The 25,220-nt window shown below is 37.6% G+C and overlaps 1 protein-coding gene across 2 annotated transcripts in view; it reads right to left on the reverse strand.

Annotated features, from left to right (window-relative positions):
• Window positions 1-25,220, reverse strand: part of CDH8 (cadherin 8) — a 347,905-nt gene that overhangs the window by 133,905 nt on the left and 188,780 nt on the right. For both annotated transcript variants that reach the window (XM_047079229.1, XM_047079228.1), the window contains exon 7: window positions 5,683-5,819. In XM_047079229.1, coding sequence (XP_046935185.1) covers window positions 5,683-5,819 — 137 coding nt within the window. The remainder of the gene's footprint in view (window positions 1-5,682; window positions 5,820-25,220) is intronic.

A 25,220-nucleotide genomic window follows, 5' to 3' on the forward strand; every position in this document is an offset into this window, starting at 1 on the left:
ACACTGAGAATGGACGAGGAGAAAGAGTTTGCCCACGGTTATATGGCCAAGACACGCCCAGCACCAGGACTCAAGATTTCTCTGCACCATGAGCTACAAAGATATATTTTTCCTAAGTATCCTGGGTTGGACAAAGCAATTATTCTGGCAACTGGGCCCTATGCCAGGAAGAAACATTTCTTAAGTGCTATCAAACTAGTGTTTTCCCTGGGAGATTTAGCCGTCATTAGTGAAAAGCTTCATTTGCAATATTGTGTGCAGCCCACGGTAGTGGGACAGAGCAATGCATTATCACTAACTCAAAGAGATTAATTTAATGGGCAATTATATGCTTCCTGCTTTAAAATACTTTCAGGTAACCAATAGTAGTGTGCTTCTGTAAATGCCAACTGCCAGAACCCAGGCACCCAGGGTCAGAGGGTTTCCCTACTTAACCACCTCACACTACCAGTTTCTCTGCTCTAAAACTGTCATTCAGTGCCTCTGAAATGCCTCTGCAGAGACTATTCTAAGCAAGTGGATTCCCCCCTGCCCCCAATGTCCTTTATGTCTCCTACAGCTGTGTTGTTAATCACACTGTCCTCGTAGGCAGGTCTTAGCATTCTGTCCAACCCAGAGGAACCCCGTGTGTCGTCTGATGGGCCTTAGGCCAAATCACAGCTCAGGGAAGTATCACCTAGTCACCAGATGAATGACAACAAACAAAGACAGAAACAAACAAGGGAACGCCTCAGCTTTCTGTGCCTTCATTCAAGGCATTTTTAGAGCCTAAGGCACCTCTGACTGGGGGGTAGACAGGACGGGGGTTCCTGAACTGCCTGGAAATTGTGACACAGCACGTCCAGGCCGGACACCAGGGCTCTTTCATGTAGGTGATTCGGGTCAGCCGAATACCATGTGGTCTTCATTGAAAAACACTGTCCCCTAAAATGTATTATTTTGTGCCTTCCTCAGTTTCCTCATCTGTAAAATGGTTATACACGTGCAGTCTGAACAGTCTCAGGGCTCTGCTTTGTGCGTTAGACAATACTCCTACCTTCGCTTAGACGCACTACAAGAGCAGGACCTGATCTTGTTCTTTCCTCCACTGAACCCCTGTCTGGGCACCCTTCTGCTTGGCATAGAGGAAATACTTCACTCACTTGCTTTGGCAAATGCTAGGCAATGTCAGAAGCTCAACTTAAGCCGGACGATGAAAGAAGACTTAACAGACGTTTCTTCCGTGGAAGGCACCTAAGAACATACCATCTGCAGTTGAATGGCATGGGTACCATTCTTGCCTTCTTACCCCAACCCTTGACCTCTATGAAATTTTGGGTAAGTTACTTAACTGTGTTGAGTTTCCTTGTCTGAAAAATGCATACAGATGACCCTTAAACAATTCTGGGGTTTGGGGTGCCAACAATCCTCCAAATCTGCACAGTTGAAACTCCGTGTACAACTTTTGACTCTCCAAAAACTTAATTATATTTATATACTATAGGCTATATTAATTTAGCCTACTATTGACCAGAGGTCTTACTGATAACATAAACAGTTTATTAACATGTAGTTACTATGTTATATGTATTATATACCATAGTCTTACGTTAAAGTAAGCTAGAGAAAAGAAAATGTTATTAAGAAAATAAGGAAGACAAAATACATTTACAGTACTGTAAGTGTATTTACTGGAAAAAAATCTGCATCTAAGTGGACCTGTGCAGTACAAAGCTGTGTGGTTCAAGGCTCAATTATATTAACAGTACCTACTTTCTCAGAGTGCTGTGAGAATTTAATGCATGATAGGGCTTACCTAATACTTTTTCAGTGTTTAATTAGTCAGCTAAATTTACCTTAAACCTTCACCACTGTGGTAAATAGCAGCCATGCGCTCTAGTTGCAGACGATGGCATTGCTGGTAGCAGAAACACGCTCTACCGGTCTAATCTCTTGTTAGCACATGGGCATCTAGCTGCCAGCACGTGTAATGAGAGGTGCCTGTCGATTGTGATGGCAAGCTAGATCTATCACCACAGAAATACTTGTGTACTATACACAATGAAGCATCTCAGCCTTGGTTAAGTGAATCTGACAGAGGATAAAGGACAACATCTCCATTCTCATTAAGAGATAAGAGAAGGACTTCCCTAAGATCCATTGTTTTTTTTTTTTTTAGCTTAATTTCATTTGTTTAAATCTTTGATGAGATGGCATTCTGAGAATAATTTTAAATTGTTCTCCCTGGAAAGAGTATTTCTTTATCTTTATTAACACCTCAACTTTTAAGGTTCTGTTTTTCTGGGTGGTTTTAAATCTTCAACTCATCCAAATACAATAAATCTCTAATTTTCTTTTTTTTCCCCAAGACATGGTCTGTGGCTTCGGAAGATAAACATTACATGATGGGCTAAGTAATAAAACCAAGTCAAACAAGTTTTTAAGCCATTTTCATGTAATTCTAATTTTTCTGAAGCCTTATGTGATCTTATTATTTATACTTCTTTTTATGTTTTAGGAAATAAAAGGCTTAATTGTACTTTAAAGTTCCTAAATTTATGCCCATCTCAGCTTTTATCTTTCAGCCAAAAATTAAAGTTCTCTTTGTACTTTCTTGCTGGTGCTAAGAAGGTTACAGGCAAACATTCCAAGAAAAGCAGACTGATATTTAAGTTAACAGTTCCACATTTCTTGAGATGTTTGACCTCCTGAATTAAACTTCCTTATAGGTCAAAATATGCCTAAGTAGTTTGTTTAGTTTTCAATCTCCAGGTAAGATTTAATTAAGTAAAAGAGAGTGATAACTCTCATTATTTCAATAGAGTAATGAAAGTTGGGGTTATATATTTTAAATTGTATAATGTTCACAGACAAGGCAATGGTCTTTATACGGGCACAGCCATTCTGTATTTGTTCCCTACATGGAACCAACTGTAAACCTGAATCTGGGACATGTTTGAGTGGTTTATCTCAAGCCATGAAGAAAGTTTTATCTGGTCTAAACTTTGATATACTCTTGTAATTAGAGTATACTGTATTTATTAAAAAATAAACTATATTGCTTTAAAAATGATCTTAACTAATTATCTTACTGGTACACATAACAACTTATTCTTTTTCATATTTATCATGATCTCTTTTTTAATATAATCATATGTTCATTAAAGGAGTTCCATCATTGCACTTTTCCACACCATCAACAGGGAACTGCTTGTAATTCCCAACACTCACCGTCTTCTTCCTTACCCCTCAGTCTTTCTGTATGGATATCTCAGCAGATTTCAATTTACCCTTTCATATCCAGGTGCTTCGAGGAGCCATGAGAAGGAAAACCCCAAGATCACTAGGGATTTTGTCTCTTTTGCTGACTGCTGTATCCCCAGCCACCAGTAGAGCGGTTGGCAAGTAGTATAGACTCAATAAATAGTTATTGAGTAAATGAACAAATTAATGTCATCTCAGACTTGGTCACCCTAGAGTTAACAGCTTATTTCCTTGCAGCAACTGCTTTTGTGTCTGTCTTCTTACTTGTCTGTAATTCCTTGCAAACAAGTCTTTCGTTTCGTGATTGTCCCTGAAATGTTTCTTAACCACCTGCTCTGTATATTCATTTATTTTTACTCCTTAGAATGAGTAACATAGATCCTTATAATTAGGACCTCCTTGATGAATATTAAGTAAAGGAATCCATCTCATAAAAAAAAAAAGTGTCACGAATTAAGGCTAACTCAACTTGGTTGTATTCAATATGAGAAGGTTCTTTAAAAAGTAATTACTGCCTGCATAAAGAAAACTGTGATCCTTTAGAGAATTTTTATAAAGCTCTAAAGCAATATAAATTGTATACAGTTTTTCTCTGAGGCTTAAGGTAATAATGTGGCTTCAACATTGTAAATTATGAAAATTTCATGTTTGTACTTCTTTCTCTAGATGGGGTTAACATTTCTTTCTTTCTTTCTTTTTTAATGTTTATTTACTTTTAAGAGAGAGAGAGAGAGAGAGAGAGAGAGACAGCCAGGTAGGGGCAGAGAGGGAGAAAGAATCTGAAGCAGGCTCCAGGCTCCGAGCTGTCAGCACAAAGCCCGAGGTGGGGCTCGGACCCATGAACCATGAGATCATGACCTGAGCTGAAGTCAGAGGCTTAACCAACTGGGCCACCCAGGCGGTAGATGGGGTTAACATTTCTGATGAACCAGTTACCAAGTAGTATCGTTGGTTTGCTTTATCCCTTAAATGTTAGTGAAGGGTAACTGCTACCACAATAACACACTGAGGAAGAGAATACTACTCCTTAGCCAGTAAAACACCAGAGTTTCCAGAGTTTATGCTCTCTCCAGAACCCTCCATTTGGTAGGGCTGAAGTTACGTATCAACCTGACTGCATGTCCTCTGCTTGCATTCAAGGAGGCTATAAAAAAAACAGATACGCTGCACTCTTACATCTTCACTTTTTCCACACAGTGTTATTGTTGGTTTACTTTTGTTCTGTTTCTTTTTTAACAAAGTTCCATGGGGAACATTTCCCCCATATCCCAGAACAAGGAAAAGTGGTGCCATCCTGATGTCATGGATGGCTCATTTGCACAAACAAATTAATCGTGTGTCTCAGAGATGTTTGCCCTGTCTTCACAAGAAACCATAGAGGAAATTTTAGAGAGAGTACAGAGAAGATTTTAGGTCCCACATCCATTAACTGTCATCTATAAACTCTATATTGTATGTACGCCCAGGAATTTTTCTTAATGTTGATTTTTATTTCCTTACCCAGATTCCCAACTCATTCAAGAATTTGTCTCCCTTGAATCTGTGTGAACTGTAAAGGCCTTATCAGGTCCTTGATCGAAAGAAGGACATCAGATAATATGCAAAATGTATTTTGTTTGGAAATAAGGTGAATATTATGTTCTTTTGCATATTTTTGTGTAATAAAAATTGGTGAGGCAGAGTGCAAATTCTCTGAGACAGTGTAGCACAAAATTCCACCAGAGAGCTACTGCTTAGAGACCCAGTAATAGCGGCAGTATGTACAATCAAAGAAGCTGTGCTCACTAAAAACTGACTGAAAGACTAACATGTTATTTTAACAACCCTGGAACATCCTCTAAAAAAAAAAAAAAGCTTACATTTTCACATGTAATTTATGAAAACAATGATACTGAAGTTACAGTTTTAAATAATCTATGGTACCATGTAAGATACATTAAACTCTTAAAAAAAACAAATATCATCTATAATTTTATCACTCCAAAATAATATGCATTGACAGTATGAAGTTTCCGTCTATATTTTGTCTGCATATGTGAATATGTATGTGTGTGGTTTAAATATGTGAATAATAGTATATATGTTCGGTGCATTTAAATTCTAGTGTGCAATACTTGAGTTCTATTTTTTACCTACCCTTTCACACTAACTCTTTCTCCATATTTTAATATGCAAATCATTATTTAGTGGCTGAATAATAGATATATAAGAATATTTGGATATGAGAATATTTCCTTCCCATATATATTGCAACCTTTGGTAATTTACCACTGGGCAAGTTATTTCTTGTTGAGACAATTCATTCAAAGGCTCCTAGGGAGCAATAATATAAGTTCCAATGCCAAAATATCTGATGCAAACAGGGACCATTTGTCATGTGATCACTAGGCATAAATTGAACCCAGTCACACAAGGAAGAAATTAAACCCAGGCACTTACTAATTTCGGTAGCAATGATTGTTATGTTGTGCCATACACTTAATTCTCTGTCAAGTGGTGTTGCCAGCGTTATTTTTCCATCATCCGCATTAATGTTGAATTGTCTCTCCAGGTCAGTGTGCCGGTCGATGGAAAACCTACAAAAGAGATACATCTGTAATCACTTCAATGTTTATATGATCCATATATTCCACAGCAGACCTTTAGTAATCCTGTGAGAGTCATAGTTGTGAAGTCAAATGGATTGGGAAACTCGGTGGCATCATAATTTGTAAAATAAAATGACTGAATGAGGCACAAGAAACTTAATAATTATTGTCCAAGGAGTAATTAGCTACCTATGCAACATGGAGGTCATAAACTGCCATCAGTTTCAATAGGTAGCATCTTCAAAAACGGATGCTGATGAAGAGTTAATTGCACAATCCATCACATTTATTGGACAGCTTATGATAATTAGCAGTTGCCACAAAATATCACATAAAACAATAAACTCAAGCCCAAATCAGGATGGTGCTAGGCAGCATGTCATTTACAGCAGTTCAAAGGAAATGTGTATTTATGTTAAACCCATATTTCACTAGACAACATGTATGTGTTATTATTATTGCTGCTGTTGGGTTGTTTTGTTTTCTTGACAAGTAAAGTGTATATTTAGGATTCCTGTTAGTTTCTTTCCATAGAAATAAGATGGTGGCTGATTATCTAGTAATCATTTTTGAGTCAGAAAAGATATTTCAGCAGCTTTATAACACTCGAGTCTCCAAAATTCACAATTTTAAATGCACAGGTTAGTAGCTCCTCTTTTGAGAAAACTCCTTCAGAGAAGACATTATTAAGGTATTATGTTTAAATTTTATTTATTTTGAGAGAGAGAAAGAGAATGAGTGGGGGAGGGATAGAGAGAGGAAGAGACAGAATCCCAAGCAGGCCCCGTGCTCTCAGTGCAGATCCCGGTGTGAGGCTTGAACCCATGAACTGTGAGATCATGACCTGAGCCAAGACCAAGAGCTGTTAGCTTAACCGACTCAACCATGCAGGTGCCGCTAAGGTATTTTGTATCTAGAACCAACTGCTTCTAAGGGATACTAGGCATCAAGATAATATAGTAATTATGATTTTTACAACATTTATTGCTATCCTCTTTATACACCAAGATCTGTGTTTTGGTTATAGAATGTTGAATTCAATAAGATGAAAGTCTTAAGGAACATAAGACATAGTTAGAAAAATTAACCCATAAATAAAGAGTGAAATAAACTAAAACAGGATGGAATGGAGACTGAAAAGAGGGTGTTGTAGACTGAATGTTTGTGCTGCCCCCAAATTCAGAAGTTAACATCCTAACTCCCAATATGATAGCATTTGGAAATGAGGACATTGAGGGGTAAATAGGGTTAGATTAGGTCTGATAGGATTAATGGCTTTATACAAAATGGAGTAGACACAGGATCTCTCTCTGTTCTCCACCAATGAGGGTGCAATGAGAAGATGGCTATTCTGTCTCTATTATTTATGTATTGCTGTTTCTGGGATAATTCATCTTCACTGAGCCTTGATTTTTTCACTGGTCAAATATGGTTGCAGACTAAAAATAAAGCATCAATCAGTCTCTAAAGATATGTTCTAAAAGTGCTAGAGATATGTTTATCATTATCATCATCCTCCTCACCGTAATCACCATGTCTGATTGCATAAAAATTTAATAAACTTTCCTACTTAGAAGGTGGTAGAGAACGCCCCTTTCTTAGCAGTTTATAAATAGCATAAAACTGGAAAAACTTTTGGGTGTCATTTAAGTTTCTTAACTCTAACAGAGGCAGAGATATTTTTCTCATTTTTTAAAGTTCCAGTTCATGACAGACTTTATGGGGTGAGTCATAAGAATTTATAAAATAGGCTATAAATACAGCCCTTTAGTACGATCACAGGTGAGAATGTCATAATATTACAAGATTACACAATGGGAGGAACTTGATGGGGGAAAAATGACTTTGTTTAAATTCAGTTTAAAGTCTACCTCAACTATTTAAAGATGCCCCTTGCTGCCTATGTAGATATTTCACACATCTGCCTGGTTGACTTTATGATAAAGGCTCCCAAGAACTGCTAAACATCCTAGAAGTCCTGATTCAACATAGTCAACAAGCATGCATTAAACACCAAATGTGGACCAAGCACAGTGCTAGATGCTCCTTCCTTCTTCTGTCCTCTAATCTTCAGTTTCTTTTTGTTTGTTTGTTTGTTTGTTTGTTTGTTTGTTTGTTTGAGAGAGACAGAGAGAGCACAGCCAGCGAGTGCAGGGGAGGAGCAAAGAGAGAAGAGAGAGAGAGAGTCCCAGCATGTTGCATATGGTCAGCACAGAGACCAACATGGGACTCAAACTCACGAACCATGAGATCATGACCTGAGCTGAAATCAAGAGTTGGATGCTTAACCTATGGAGCCACTCAGGTGTCCCTTCTCTTTGGTTTCTTATAGAATGAAGAAGGGAAAAATGAAACCCTTAGAGGACATTTTAAGCAACATAACTAGTGAACAGCAGAACCAGAATGAATATTCATGTTTGATTCACTCTGAAGTCTATGTGAGCACCAGCTACAGGAAGGGCTTACCTTATTCATATATAAAGTAGGGGTGATATTAATACTGGATAGTAGGATTCTTGCGAGGACTAGAGGAGATGATAAGTGTGGCATACTTTGTCAATACGTGTGTGCTGCCCACTAAGTATCAGGGATCAAGACTCTACTATCATTTGTATGATAGTGACATCATTGAATGACACCTTTGCACTCAATTTTCTGAACCCAAAATTGTGATTACTTTTCTTATTTTAGAACACACTGATTTAACATCTTACAAATGCCTATATATACGTGTGTGTGTATGTGTGTATATATATATACATATATATACATATATATGTGTGTATATATACATCCTAATATAATATATACTATTATATATTATATGACATATAGTATTTTATAGTATATATAGTATTATAATATATATGTAATTCCATATATTGAAATATATCTAAAGAAATATGATTTATTAAATCAGATGACAAGGGGTTAGACCTCGCTGGAAAGCCAGGGAATAAGAATTCTCCATCTCCCGTCTTCTTTATAGACCTCCTGATAGGTTTTTAATCCATTTTTATTTTCTAGCAAACTTTTTTCTGCTCTGTTGTTTAAGGGCATGGCCTGAGTTTCTGGTTGTTTACATTAAGACTACCAGGAGAGTCCCAGACCATAGGCTCCATATGCATTAATAATCTCATCATGGGGCACCTGGGTGGTTCAGTCGGTTAAGCATCTGACTCTTGATCTCGGCTCAGGTCATAATCTTGCTGTTCTTGAGATCAAGCCCCACATCAGGCTCTACCTGCTGATGGCACAGAGCCTGCCTGGGATTCTCTCTCTCCCTCTCTCTCTGCCCCTTCCCTGCTCATGCTGTCTCAAAATAAATGAAAAAACTTAAAAAAATAATAATCTCATCATAAAGAACATGGGTCCCAGTCTGACTGGCTCAGTTCATGGCTTAATTTCACCATTTACATAGATGTGATTTACTCATGCTATTAGTCTATCTGGGTCTTTGTTACTTAATCTGTAAATTGGGAATTATAATGGGTTTTGTGAGTTTTAAATGAGGTACTGCATATAAAGCACTTACTACCGTGCCTGACACATAATAATTGCTCAGTAAATCTATTATTTAAAAATCTGTAATCTTATCATTACTTATCTGGACATGATAATAAGTTTCTCCTGATGATTCCCTAGTCCCTTCTCAGGCCCAAGGTAGCATCCATTTCACTCCTTGGTTCTCTGTCCCTCAACAAGTTCATCTGGATTTTCCTATCCGTAGAAGGAAACATAGAGGATGCCAGTTTAAGTGATTAAAAATAAAGCTGAGAAGGAAAAGCAAGTGTGGGGGAATGGGGAATGAAACCAGCATGTCTGGCACCATTTCAGATGTTTATTTTTCCACCAACTTTTCTGACCAAAATCTCTGTCTCGTGAAGTCACCACTGCGGGTCCACAGATTTAGTGGACACATTCAACTTTGTATTACTGTTGAGTAACATGATCTTTCTTAACCATAGTTAAAACTGATTGCATTTTAACATATTTTTAAAACTTATTCCACAACTAAAGATTACATTTAAAAACTGAAAGCATGCCATATTTAGGAATGTTCTCAGAAGACACTCAGGCCACCACCCACCCCCACCCAAGCACACACATGAGAGCCACAGCACTGCATCTCTAGCTGCAAAGGCTCACCTTGCTTTCCTCCAGTCCTCTAAGCTGCCACCATCCACTGCATTGCCTCGCATCCTCCCCTCCCCTCCCTCTCATGCCACTCTGTCATACAGCTACAACAGCAGCAATAAAGGGCAATACTTAAACACGAAACTCTACTATAGGCTCTTTCTTTAAGTCAGTTAACAGAAAATCATTTCAAAGAAAAACAGAATGGGTTAAGAAAACAAACCTGGAGGAACGACTGAAATATTAGGATCCAGTGTACTGTGTAAATTCTCAGAATGTCATGATTGGGGCTAGATACCTGGGAAGTAGATCCATAAGCCACTCTGTCTTCTGGGATTCCCAGTGTCTTTCTGAATAGCAGCACAGAGAAGTATAATCAGAGAAACCAGAGAACCTTCAGTGGAATCTCCCTGAAATCATGTACTATTCATAATCTCACAGTCTTGTCTATAAATAGGAGAGAATATCTTCTTCACAGAGTGGTGCTTTGCAGTAAATGAGTTGATACATGACTCACATTAGGCAAATAAATAAATGAGTAATAAAATAAATGATGAGCCAGTTTTTCAATCTGTAAGAGATGCCTTCAAGCCTAGAGTAACTGTGGACATAAATTTCTAGAAATGGAAATATATAAATAAGGGCTATCATTCACATCTTTTAGTAGTCTTAGGAATGACAGAACTTCACAAATGACACTAGAAAGATATTGCAAAACCCTTGGTAATATTTGTCTATTCCCATCTTCACCTCTTTCAAACTACCTGCTAGTCTGAGTACCTCCATGGAGCACAGACTCTGAGTGATGATATGAAAGGCTATACTGGGTTTCTCAGCACACACCTCATCCATACAGATCCCTCTTCAAGGCTTCTGAGTCATTCTTTTCCTTATGGATGTTCCATTTTCTGCAGCTAAACATTTGCCAGACTTTCACTTTTTTAGGACAAGGGGACATTTTTGATTCATATATTACAATATCACATTGGTTAGATTTTGCACTGTAGTTACTCAATGACTGGTTGTAGGCAAGATGCACAAACATGTATCAAGCATAGGTTATGATTATATGTGAAATAGGGTGCTAAAGAAATAAATACAAGGGAAAGCAACAAATGGGACAGGAAAGAAATAAAAAATAAGAAAGAATTATTTTGGTTCCTAAATCTACCGAAAAGTTCAATGCCTTCTAATTTGTATCTTAAAAGTCATAGGATCTGTATCTCCAGTATTCAAGTCTCCACTCTAATTTCTTAAAAGTTTGCGTGTATTGGATTTGCTGTTCCTATGCAGAATTACTTAAAATGTGTAGAGAAAAGATCTCGTTCTGAGAAGAACAGAATATACTTTGGAGAGCCATCTTCCTGCCACAGTAAGAAGGAAAAGAATTCTTATTAACACAGTGGGAAGTGGCATGTGACAAAATGGGCTCCTTGGGTCATGTTAACATCAATTCTAATGACGGAACTTTTGGAAATACACATTCTCCATCGAGTACAATGAATATGTCTTAGAAGCCCTGTTTAAACTCTCTCATTTTATTCTAACAAATTTCCTGGTTTGCTTCAATACTACTGTTTCTGTAACCTATAGTAGTATGTCTTAGAAGTAAATGGTGAAAGCTTCATCATCTTACTTTGTGAAATTAAAGCTATAGAGGCAAGAAAATTCCTACCTAGATGCATAGCACCTTGTTTGGAGACTCTACTTTAACATACATCATTCTGACCATGAACACAAATTGATGTCACCAGTTTACCCAATTAAGAGTAGCTTACAGAGAGAAGTAAATATAAGAAGATACCATTGGTGCAGCGGCTGAGAGTAGATCGAGAGAGACCACTGGATATCACTGTGCTGGGAAAAGGCACCCTACTCTGCATTGCTGCCACCACTGATATTAAATAACAATGTTTACCTGAAACATGTAATATGTTTCCTCAATTAACACAGCTCAACTATTTATATTTCATACCAGTTTGTGGCGCAAAATTCCACATGTGTATGTGTATTTTGTTTTCAATATGCAAGTATTATAGGTGCATATCCATTTAAAGCATCTCCCACCTCCTCTTCCCCATCCCACCCCTAACACTATGTACAGTGAACCTCTATCCCCTATTCAGTTTACCGCTTCTTGGTCTATAACAATGTTAAGAACACTTTCAGGACTTTTAGAACTAAGTTCGTAAAGTCAAGGAGACTTTTCTTTTCATTCACAATGACTTCAGTGCAACATGAGCCAAATGTGCAAGTTTAATTGTGCAGTGTGAAAAACCAGCTACACTGATTATATTACCAATCAGATAAACTGATAAGAAGTTTCTTAAAAAAGTGATTCTGGACTATATTCTTTCACTATAATATTTAGGTTTTTTTTATTATTTTTTAAATGTTTGTTTATTTTTGAGAGAGAGAGAGAGAAAGAGTGTGAGCAGGTGAGGGGCAGAGAGAGGAAGACAGAGAATCCGAAGCAGGCTCCAGGCTCTGAGCTGTCAGCACAGAGCCTGACGCAGGGCTCGAACTCGCGTACTGCGAGATCATGACCTGAGCCAAAGTCGGACACTCAACCCACTGAGCTACCCAGGCGACCTGCCACTATAATATTTGTGAAACACGTGATGATTTTTCCAGGGAATGGCCCTCCCATTCTTAACTTCTCTGCTAAGCCAATTTATATAACCAATACTCACTTTCTTCATCTAAAAATGAGAACAATATGATTGCCTTCTATTAAAGATTAGGTGAATCTGAAATTAGGTAACACATTCTAAATTTCCTCACACTTTTTGGGGCCCCTGGGTGGCTCAGTTGGTTAAGCATATGACTTTGGCTCAGGTCATGATCTCACGGCTTGTGAGTTCCAGCCCCGCACGGGCTCTGTTCTGACAGCTCAAAGCCTGGAGCCTGCTTCAGATTCTGTATGTTCCCCTCCCTCCCTCCCTCTCTCCCCTTCCCCTACTAATTCTCTCTCTCTCTCTCTCTCTCAAAAATATATAAAAACATAAAAATTTTAAATTTCCTCACACTTTTTAAAAATGGTTTTACACTGAGTATCATTATTTCTAGAATACACTCTGCCAAATATCTAGGTATTTTTAAGTAACAACAACAGAATATTTGAAAGATTCTGGTTTTTTGGTGCCCATATGGAGACAGACATAATGTTGTAGTATTTCGACTTACTGTTTTCACCTAAAGAGTGAAGCAGATCCACCCAACCCAATCAATCTCAGGTATCTTTTACTTTATTTAGGGTCAAGTATAGAAATCTCAGATTTCAATTCTGTCATTTCATATGAGGTTCCATTTTTTGAGCATGCGTTTTGTTTTATAGTTTATCCCATTTATACCTTGGGAAAATAGCAGCCTAAAGCCATAGTCTCATGTGTAACTTTCTGTAGCTGCAGAACCAAAACACAAACAACAACAAAAAAGAGAATTACTTAGAGTAAATCTCAGGTAAATTTGATTCATGGTTAATTCTTCCATATTTACATAATGTCTTTGGAGAAATTCTAATTTTATCCCTGAGTCATCAAAATAATCATTCATAACTGAAAATTCTAAATATGATATTATAGCAAATATATGAAAAAAGTAGAATACGTTTTTACACAATATGAAGATATTAAATATAAGTTTTTATTTTTAAGTTTTTTTTAATTTCAGTAAAGTTTTAGTGGCTACTTCTTTTAGGGAAGAAGCTAAATGTTTGAATAGAGACTCTCCTCTTAGATGTACTGGTGTGACCTTTGCATTGTTTACAAGGAAAAGTAGCAAGCTCCATAATGAAGTCACATCGCAGTAAGTCCAAATGTGCTTGGGAAAGGGGGAGGGGTGGCCAGAGATGACACTAAGAGGATATAGTATCTCTTTAAGGACAGGAAGAATGAGCAGGATTTTTCCAGGTGAAATATGTAAGGACAGCATCCTCAGCATAAAAAAAATGCACACAGAAAATCTTGAGAGTTTGGATTTGTTTAGGAAACTATAAAATTAAAGGACTAGATTAGTGTGGGGAGAGCTCAGGTCTGACAGATGAGAATTCTGTCTTTTCTTTCCCATCCTTTCTTCCATCTTGGCCCTTACATGGCCTCATTCTCATGTCACTGAGTCTATAGGTAAAGAAAGACAATGAAAGTAAATAAGTTTTTTCAAAGCTTACAGTCATAGATTCATGAAGAAAAAAAGAAAAGGGCTGAGATACATAAAATATTACAAAAATCTTCACATCAAAAGAAGAAGCAAATACGAAAAGTCTGAGTTAGGAATAGTGTGCTTGAAGACCTTAACAGAGGATGGTGTGGTTGAAGTTCAAGACTCAACAGGGGAAGGGCCTCAGGGAATACATCATGAAAGACCTTGGAAACTGTATGAAGGATTTTTTTTTCACCTGTAGGAAATGGGAAGCCACTTGAAAAAATATAGAAGGAGAGTGATATGATCTAAAACACAGCTGAATTTCGTAGATCTTTTTGTGATGTAGAAATATGCTCTGAGCCATCCAATATGGTGACCCCTAGCTACATGTGGCTGTTTAGCCCGTGAAATCCTGCAAGTATAACTGAGGAATAGAAATGTGTATTTTATGAAGTTTAAAGTAATTCTATTCCAATTCAAAGATCCACATGTGACCAGTGGCTAACCTATTGGTCAACACACAGCTCTAAACTGAGTTAATGATCATTTTGGCAGCTGTGTGAATATCAAGGCATAAGAGACTGGCAAATGGGACTTTTGCAACTACTCACATTAGAGATGATGGTGCTTGAGCTTAGAAAGTAAAATAAACAACATGGTAATTGTTTGGATGTGGGAACTAAAGGAGGTGGAAGAATATTGAAGAAATACCCTTATGAAAGGCTCACAGCCTTTTCTTCTTCTCAGGGGAAATCTAAAAGTGGAGAACATTCTTTAACTCTGTTAAATGTCTTCTGGGGGCTTCCAATCATGCCAATAATGACTTTTCTTTATATGAAAGGATACTGAAAGTTAATGAGGCTACATTAACAATAAAACAGAGATGGCATGAAATTTAAAAAAAAAAAAAAGTACTCATTATGTATCAGTCTGGACCATAGGACCATACCCAGAATTAAGATTGAGTAATATATTTAATGTATTTATGGTGGTCTTCCTAATTTTCAGCTTCTCTGGTAACCCCGCGTATTAAATTCTTACTTAATCCTCTATATAAATGACTGGAGTAGCCCATATAAATTGTCCTGACTCTCAATGTCTATGGTTGTAAAATTAAGATAATACACATTCTTCCTCGGTCATAAAGTTACTGAGATAGTAAGTATAAAATCCTGACCATAGTATCTGACACTAAATGTCGGAAAGCTATAAGGATGATTATATATCTGTCCAATTTTGGTCAAAATCACTTACTGTACAAAAGAAAAAAGTATTTATTAAAAACATGCACACCCAAGAAATAATACAAATATATTTTAAATATTAACTATATTAAAGCAGGTGTTTTTAATGCATAAAATTGTATATATAATGGAATTTTAATTAGACAGTAAATTCTGGATCATTTAATAAATGCTAAGGATTTATGCTAAATGATAGGTATTAATAGGTGGACAAGATGTGGCCTGTTAAATCTTAAGGGCTGGAAATGAATTTACATTGAAATAGCCTGTTTACCGATGTGATATACAATAGTACTAATATAAGCACACTATTCCAGTGTCAGGCAGATGTAATTTGTCTAGGGGGAAAAATATTTTCCACTAAAAATACCCATCTTTAAGCACAATGCCTGCCCGCATTGTCTAACTTAATCTTGTACATTTAAGCAAGTACAAAGCCCAATATCATGCACGTGATATTTAATACAGGTGATCTAGACAGGCTTCTTTTTCCAGTGAGCATATCTCCCACACTTCACCATACTTTGGGGCCTGCTCCCTTTCCATACCTGCTCTGTCCAATTGTCTTCACAGGGACATTTAGATCTATTGCTGTCTTTTGCACCATTAAATATATTTTCCCTAACTCGGATCCTTCTTAAGGACTTTCCTAAATCTTATTTACTGTGAAGCTACACCTCTCAGCAGACTATCCCAAAACTTGATTTGAATCTAGAAGCCCATTTGGAAGGCACTTCAACTTGAACCACTCTGCTCCCCAGCAAGCTGGCTCCAGACACATAGAATAGAACCAATAAACTTTTGATAGATGGATGGAGATGACATTTCTCCATTTTTAACGTGTTCTCTTCTAAAATATGCAATATTATGTTTCCCTCTGCAACACTAAGTCAAATCTGATTGTCCTTTATCAAAAGCAAGGTTGTATAATACCTTGTGTCAAATCAGAATGTAGAAATATAAGGAAAACTAAAGGCTTGGTTGAAATGACTCCCATAAATATTTGAACATCAGATAAGCATGTCAATCTCCCTTTGTTGGGATGCAAAATAGAGGATTTATTTTGCTTTATGAGAGTAACAATATTAGATAACATTGCTCAGCCTACACAGGCATCTTTGTTTCTCTCAGAATATAAACATTATTATCAAATTTGTTCCCTAGAGAAGACAAAGACTTCACCCATCAGAAAACAAAAATAAAAACAAAAAAACACAAACTTTTTAAACCCAAGATCAGCATTTTCCAATTTTTTTTCCTGTCTCTAGATTCTTAAGCTATTTTTACCACTTAGATCACTCATATTTTATAAAATATTTTATAAATACATGCAGCTTCATAGTTTTGGATAACTATTGCCATACTACACCGATAACATTTCAGCTAACCAATCTGCCACTTTGGTGTTTGCATCTCAAAATGCAGAACAAATACACATTTGCCTAAAGGAAGACACTGTAGTGTGGTGGCAACATGGATTTGGGAGCTACATGGCTAGCAGTATGAATTTAGTCAAATTACTTCACGAATAAAGATGTTTAGTGCTCTTATCCACGGGTGACATGAAGATATGTTGTGCAGATATCCCTTCGAGGAAGGAAGCCTGGGCTGTGTGGGGAGGGGTCAGTAGACACCCTTCAGCTATCCACTCCTTAGAATCTGGATCCTTTGCAGAGAACCTACACTCCAGAGTTCATCTGGAGATGACACAAGCAGAGGGATGATGCATTTCTCTGATGGTTAACACTCATCCCAGAAAGACCCACTGGATTGGGTCTTTTGCCAGGACTGCAATGCCATTCGATTTCTCCCCTGCTTATCCTGCTTTTGTCTCCTTCCATTCACAGGTGCTGATCCCTAATAAACATCTTGTACTTCCAATGCATCTACTCCCAGGGAAAACAACCTGCAACAAGTTGTTTAATGGAAATAGGATACATGTCCCTCATAGAGTTAACGTAATGAAGTGTGAATGAGATACATGTGAAGGGCACTATACTAATATGCTAAATAGTCACGAATAAAGATCCACAGATTATTTCCAGTATCACTTGGTGACTATCTAGTCTCATATTGGAGAATACATGTTAGAGTCTGTTAGCACACTACAGTAGCAAGTCTATTACAAGTTAATTTCTCTTTTTAGGGGATCTCATGCTTTTAGACAGAAAAATACTGCTGAAATCAGAGAATTTACCAAGACACTGAAATGAAGAGACCAGTGTTTGGCTAAGGCAGTCACTAGTCACACTTCTAAAAACCCTATATGATACTTATCACTGAGGTCTGGAGAATGGAGGAAAAAAATCTATTTTTTTAATAAACTCATGCAAAAAACAAGTAAATTCCCTGCTCCAAGCAGGTAAGCATCACACCATTTCTCAGGATGCCCTTTCACAGCTTGTATGGTAGTTATGGGGATCGGCTCCAAAGCTACACTAAACAAAACTAGTCATTTCTGGCAGAGTCAACATGAGAATACACTGCCATGGATCCCATGAGAACCAATGTCCCGAGGGCTCTCAGACAAAAATGGACAAAGTCAACTCCTATCACATAGTCTAACATAAAGAATTTCTTTGGCTACTACAGGTTTAAAGAAATTATATATATACATACATACATATATATACATGATTTTTACATATACATATACATGTATATATGTGTGTATATGTATATATATATATGTATGTATATATATAATTTTTTTACATGTATATATATACATGTATGTGTGTGTATATACACACACACACACACACACACACACACACACACACACACACACTTTATCTTTAGGGACTTTCTGAGACAGAGTAATATCCCAGAATTATACAGGAGCCAACTGTTCAAATTACTGATGAAAATCCAAACTGCTATCAGTACAGGGTAGGGTTTGGCAAAAAAAAAAAAAAAAAAAAAAAAAATTTCTGTAAAGTAAGTATTTTAGGCTCTGCTGGCCATACTATCTCTGTCACTGCTACGCAACTCTGCAGTCATAGGGCATAAAAGAATAAGGGTGGTTGTGTTCTAATAAAACTTCAAAAAAAGGTGGTAGACCAGATTTAGCACACAGGTTATAGTTTATTGACTGCAGGCCTACGGTAATAGAGTAAAAGTATTCGCTAAAAGTCATGAGTCCTCCTTTAAGTAGGTCCTAAAGAAAAAAAAAAAAAAAGGCAGCTGTTGGGAGGAGGGAGACTCATACAGTCATAAGAAGAAAAACCGCCTGTTACACCCAGAAGGATAAGTATCGTGAAACTCGCAATGCTCAGTGCATTAGAATCTAGAGCACAGACCAGTACAGGAGCTTCAGGGTCCTGTCTTCCGTCATATGCTCCGGATACTCTGCAAAACTACACAAAGTTCAAAGACTGAATGTGTGCTGCTTACATTTTCTCCTTCTTAAAAAGTGCAATGCGCTTTGGCTAATTAACATACCTGTGGAATCCTAGTGCAAAGGAACTTGAGTTCAAATCAATGTGGCCACAATGTCTTTGATCCCGATAGTGTCCCTTAGGGCACAGTTAGGGAGATGCTGTTGTCAGAGAAAGGCAGTGTATGTCTATTTTTCAAGTTTAACAGGCATACAGGTACTTTTCTATTATAAAACATGTTTTGCTAAACACTGGTTTGCAGCCTCTATATGGAAAATTTATAGGAAGATGCAATTTTGAGCCAACTGCAAGTGAAGATGCTATTTAGAGCCACTTATAATGAAATAAACCCCTTAGTTATGAATCAGTTATTATATTTCGGTGAACTCCAACTGTTTCTTTCTCACTGCTTAATTTCATTCTAGCTTTTGTTATTATGCCTAAAGAAACCATTTTAACATTTTCTTGCATGCATTTTGAGTATCAAAAATTCCATCTACAAGTTTTCAGCTTTTTGCCTCTAATTGCTCCACTGGTTGCTCTAACTGCTTTAATAAATAATATTATCTGGTGCTGCTGGTCCCAGGATTCTAAGGTCTCTGCATCACATATTATTTATTACTCCTCTAAGGAGAAAAAAGGATTCCTTTTTTACCCAAAGCATTTCTTTAGAGAGAGAGAGAGAGAGGATAAAAGAAAAAAAAAAACATTCAAATTAATATAGGGTTTTCTACAGTGTGAGATATTTCCACTTTAGCATCATTGGATGTATATGGCTGTTTCTATTCAAATCCATTATGAAATGAGGACACTTCTTCCTTCATGTGACCCTAACATTCCAGAATCCATCCTTATTCATCATTTTTAGAAAACATGTATCTAATTAGATAAATGTGAAAGTTGGGTTTTTCATGGCTATTTAGCCAGCCTCCCTACTACAGAATAAGGTCCATGGGGCAGGGACTCTGTCTTTACAGAAATCCCCTAGTAAAATAAATAAATTCTATATATGACACATATATATACACATACGTATATGTGTATGAAAATGTATATATAGTCTGTGTGTGACTGAATGGATAAATGACTAACTGACTAAATGAAAATATGACTTAATAGATGAATTAAGTAGTATTAGTTGAATTAGCAAGTATAGTGAGATTTGTTTTGGAACAATGATTTGGAAGGGTTGGTATTTTTGATTTGGGACACAATCAAGCTTTTATCTGGCTAAGAGTGTGCAGGAATGAAATGGCCAAATTTTAATTATTTTAAGAAAACTCGGTCCTTGCACTAGATCCTTGCACACAGGTGGTTAGAATGCAAAGAAGTGCAGCCTCTATGGAAAACAGTATGGGAGTTTTAAAAAAATAACTTAAATAGAATTACCATATGATCCAGCAATCTCACTTCTGGGCATTTGTCCAAAACAATTGAAACCAGGATCTTAAAAGATATTAGTATCCTATGTTCACTGTAGCACTCTTTATAATAACCAAGATATAGAAACAACCTAAATGACCATCAACAGATGAATGAATAAAGAAAACATGGTATGTTGATAGAACGGAGTAATATTCAGCCTTAAAAAAGGAAATTGTGTGGGGGTGCCTGGGTGGCTCAGTCGGTTGGGCATCCGACTTTGGCTCGGGTCATCATCTCACCATTCGTGGGTTCAAGCCCCACATCGGGCTCTGTGCTGACCGCTCAGAGCCTGGAGCCTGCTTCGGATTCTGTGTCTCCCTCTCTGTCTCTGCCCCTCCTCCCTCGAGCACTCTCTCACTCCCTCTCTCTGTCTCTCTCAAGAATAAATAAACATTGAAAACAAGAAAGGAAATTGTGTAATATGCCATGTCATAGGTGAACATGGAGGCCATTATGCTAAGTGAAATAAGCTAATGACAGAAACATTAAGTACCGCATGATTCCACTTATGGGAGACAATCCGAAATAGTCAAATTCATAGAAGCGCCAAATGGTGGTTGCCAGGGGCTGGCGGAAGGGGGAAATGGGGAGCCTCTAATTAATGGATATAAACTTTCAGTTACACAGGATGAATAAATTCTGGAGATAAGCTCTACAATACTGTACTTACAGTTAACAATACTGTATTGTGCACTTAAAAATCTATTAAAAGACAGAAATCATGTAAAGTGTTCTTACCACCAAAAAAATAATAGTAATAAATAATAAATAAAAACAAACAAACAAAAAATAGGTCCTTCCCTAAAATGGAAGTTATTGCAAGACTGAGGAGTCAATCAATACACAGTCTACTCTCCAAATTAATGCCAGGTTCTCTACTGAATGAAATATTTCCACTTTTGCATCACTGGGCATCAGGATTGTAAGGAGTGTTTTCAGGAAAAGAGCTCATTAACAGCAAGCTGGATAACGACAGTGAATTATAAAAATGCCCAAGTACAAGTAGGAACTAAAAATGTAATCTCTTGTGTTGAGTGGGCACTTACTTTCAGGAGAGGACTCGTGACAACAGAGCACTGTGCCTACCATGATCAGGTGTCCGTCTACTCTGCCTGCTGAATGGCCATTATCCCTACTTCTAATTTAAGCAGTTCATGTAGTCTTACCCAAGGTGAAGGCTCTGAAAGAAACAGGAAGCAACTACTAACAACCCCAGACACATGTCATCTCAACACAGTGGTAACATCAAATACACACTTCTCATAAATTTATTTAAAGGGAAAAACGAACCACAGAGGGTTTACATGAAGGCACTGACTTAGAATTTCACACCTACCGGGTGCTAAGAATTTTTACCTTACATAAACAGTTTACTGCACATAACAGCATTTCAGAGTGTCTGTCACTAAGTATGGACTCAGTAAATATGAGATGTCATCAGCCTACTCCTCATGAAAGATGCCAGAAGCATGCACAGACATAGTAGTCAATGGCAAGAATAAATTTAGGTTTAGATCCTGGCCCTGCAATCCCTAACACACACACAGGGAACTTTTTCAGAGACTCAGCTTCCTTCTCCATAAAACTAGAATCACACTGATGACTTTACAGCAACTTTTGTGAGAATTAAAGTGAATTGGTACATAATAGTAACTTACACCATGTTTCATTTATGTTATTGTTAGAACATCATTTCTTCTTTTACCTCCATCATCACGATTGTGTTTACAGCCAACAGTAACAAAACTCATACAAAGGGGTAGGGCTGAGGAGCAAAGAGCATTCCACCCATGCTCTGATTAATGCCACAGACCTGGTCTATCTTCCTTCCTTGTTGGTATGCATCCTGAATGGAATGAGGCCATTTAGAGAATGCACAGTTTATTATTTCAATTAAAATTGGTCCTGCTCGGCTGTTCCAGCAGGCAGAGACATGGGTGAAGTCACAGAGATCTCAGGGATAGAGTGAGGCAGAGGGACAGAGGATAGGCACTGCGTTGTCAGGAAAACCCAGGTATGCTTCATGGTTCCACTACAGTATTTGTGTGATACTCAGCAACTGAGGCTTTTTATCTGCAGTTTCCTCATCAGTTTGCAATAATGAGAATATATGTTCTATCACAGAGGTGTTAGGGAATGAAATGAATATACTTAGCACATCCTTGTCACATATTAAGCACTCACCAGTAACAATACTCACTGCAGTAGCAGGGGCGTTTTACACTAACTGAGGTTAGACTATTTAGCAGCTAACTATTAAAGGAAAAACAGGTAATTCTGCACAGAGAAGCAACCATTTGTAGAGGAAACTCTGCTTATGTAAGTACCAGAGTTTAAAAAAAAAAATGTTTATTCTTGAGAGAGAGAGAGAGAGCAGGCACACATGGGGGACAGGGGAAGACAGAAAGGGAGACAGAGGATCTGAAGCAAGCTCTGTGTGTTAGTGCAGACCCCAGTGAGGGTCTCCAACTCACTAACCATGAGACCATGACATGAGCTGAAGTCAGACGCTTAACCGACTGAGCCACCCAAGAGCGCAAATACTGGATTTTTAATTTGTGTTTAGGACATGAAATTGATGGTGGCTTTATTAACTGGCAATGCTAGTAGCTACTATATTTTTTAAATTTAATAACTTAATTATTTCAGTTACCCTGTGAGGGACATGATATTAACCCAAAATACATATGAGGAAACTGAGTCTAAGAGAATTCCAGAGACCAGCTGCTGGAGGAAGTAGCAATGATAGGATTGCTCAAAATGTAAGCTCAAAATGTATCACCTTTTTAAATATAAATAATTTACCCGACTTCATTCAATATTACTCAGAGACATTTAGTATTGAAAAGAGTAGCAAGTATTTAATTAATGTTCCTGGCAGGGACAAGGTAAGACCCTCCATGCCACTGTCTACTTTCCCCTGAAAGGGCATAGACAAAGATACAGATACGAATGTAGTTACAGACACAGGTTTAGGTACTGGTGCAGCCACTCTGGAAAACAGCATGGATGTTCCTCAAAAAATTAAAACTAGTGGGGCACCTATGTGGCTCAGTTGGTTAAGCATCTGACTTTGGCCTTGGCCATGATCTGGCCGTTCCCGAGTTCGAGCCCCATGTCAGGCTCTGTGCTGACAGCTCAGAGCCTGGAGCCTGCTTCAGATTCTGTGTCTCCTTCTCTCCCTCTGCCCCTCCTCTGCTCATGTTCTGTCTCTCTTAAAAATAAACTCTAAAAAAAATTAAAACTAGAACTACTCTATGACCCAGCAACTGCACTACTAGGTATTTATCCAAAGAATTAAAAAAATGCTGATTTGAAGGGGCACATGCACCCCAATGTTTATAGCAGCACTGTTGACAATAGCCAAAGTATGGAAAGAGCCCAAATAGACTGATTAATGGATAAAGAAGATGTGGTATACACATTCAATGGAATTGTACTCAAAGATCAAAGATCAAAAATATTGCCATTTGCAACAATGTGGATGGAACTAGAGTATATTATGCTAAGAAAAATAAGTCAGTGAGAGAAACACAAATATCATGATTGCATTCATATGTGGAAGTTAAAAAACACAACAGATGAAGATAGACGAAGGGAAACAAAAATAAGATAAAAATATAGAGGGAGACAAACCACAGAGACTCTTAAATACAGAGAACTTGAGGGTTGTTGGTAGGGTGTTGGGTCAGGGGATGGGCTAAATGGGCAATGGGCATTAAGGAGGGCACTTCCTGGGATGAGCACTGGGTGTTATATGTAAGCGATGAAACACTAAATTCTATTCCTGAAATCATTATTAAACTATATGTTAACTAATTTGGATTTAAATTAAAAAAATAAGTTAAAAAAAGTACAGGTTTAGGTATAAGAATTTTAAAATACATGATATTTCCAACTTGATGATGTGCTCTAGAAAGAAGTTGAGTCTTAGGGGAAGTTGACCAACCAATAAAGAACTGAGTTTTTAAACACAGCAAATGCCATAAAAAGGCCTCTTTCTTACTGCATGTCAAAGTAAACATTCCTCTAAAAGATGGGTACCTTCTTGTCAGCATATAAAATACAACAGTTCTAAAGAGACAATAATGCATAGCTATTTGTCACTCAGTAATTCCCTGAATATCCATGTCCTCTAGTTCTGTTTAAAAAGGTTAAATGGGTCTAAATCTGTCTGCTAGACTCAGAAGGAACCATGCATTGCTCTGGCTAGTCAGAAAATTTAATTTTCTACTCAAATTAACCAATTGTGCAAAGAGAGAGGAGAGCTGCTCTCCATAACGCAATGAAATGGGCGGGGGGGGGGAGGGGAACAAGTACAGAAAAGCAGAAGAAGGGCTGAAAAATGCAGTTGATGATTCTTACGTTCCCATCCCATGCATCCAGTCCACCTCCATGCACACTGAGGGGGGCTTGCCTTCTGAATCACTCATCAAAGCCCTGTTGTAAAATGCTTTGAAACAGTATTCTCCCCTTCTTTGGGTGGGACCATAGATGCCAAGGAATAAGCGCTTGCCTGAAATCTATCAGAGGCACAGATGTCAGTGTCATCAGGTGGTATCTTATCTGTCCATCTCTCCAGGTAACATGGCCTCTAATCCCCTTTAGCTTGCCTGAAAACAAAACACTTCTAAACCAGACAGTTGTTGCTAACCAGCTTCAAGCTTCCTCTACACCTGCCTTTCAAAGCAGTGGTAATAATAAAAATAACAACAGCAATAACAGTAACAGTTAACTACAGTGATAATCATCATTTGATTCCCTGGGAACCAGGAGTTGGTATCAGTAAATCTCCACGTTTGCATCAGTATATGGATAGATAACAGAATGTGCAAAAATATGTGGGCAACCATAAACATGGATTTTTAATCGGTTCTGCCAATTTGAGGTTCCTGTCACTGTGGCATGAACAGTTCTTCAGACCTTCTCCTAGCCGATTAAGAGCATATCTCTGCATTGGAAGTGTGTTCCCACTGCCACTATGGATTCCATGTTTGGGGTTTATATGTGATTGCCCCAATATCTGAAACCCCCTTGTCTGTAAGGGCCCCTGACTTGGC

This window comes from Lynx rufus, unplaced genomic scaffold (assembly GCF_022079265.1).
Source record: "Lynx rufus isolate CCGP_SWC_20201006 ecotype Redwood Valley unplaced genomic scaffold, mLynRuf1.p SCAF_16, whole genome shotgun sequence".
Classification (NCBI taxonomy): Eukaryota; Metazoa; Chordata; class Mammalia; order Carnivora; family Felidae; genus Lynx; species Lynx rufus.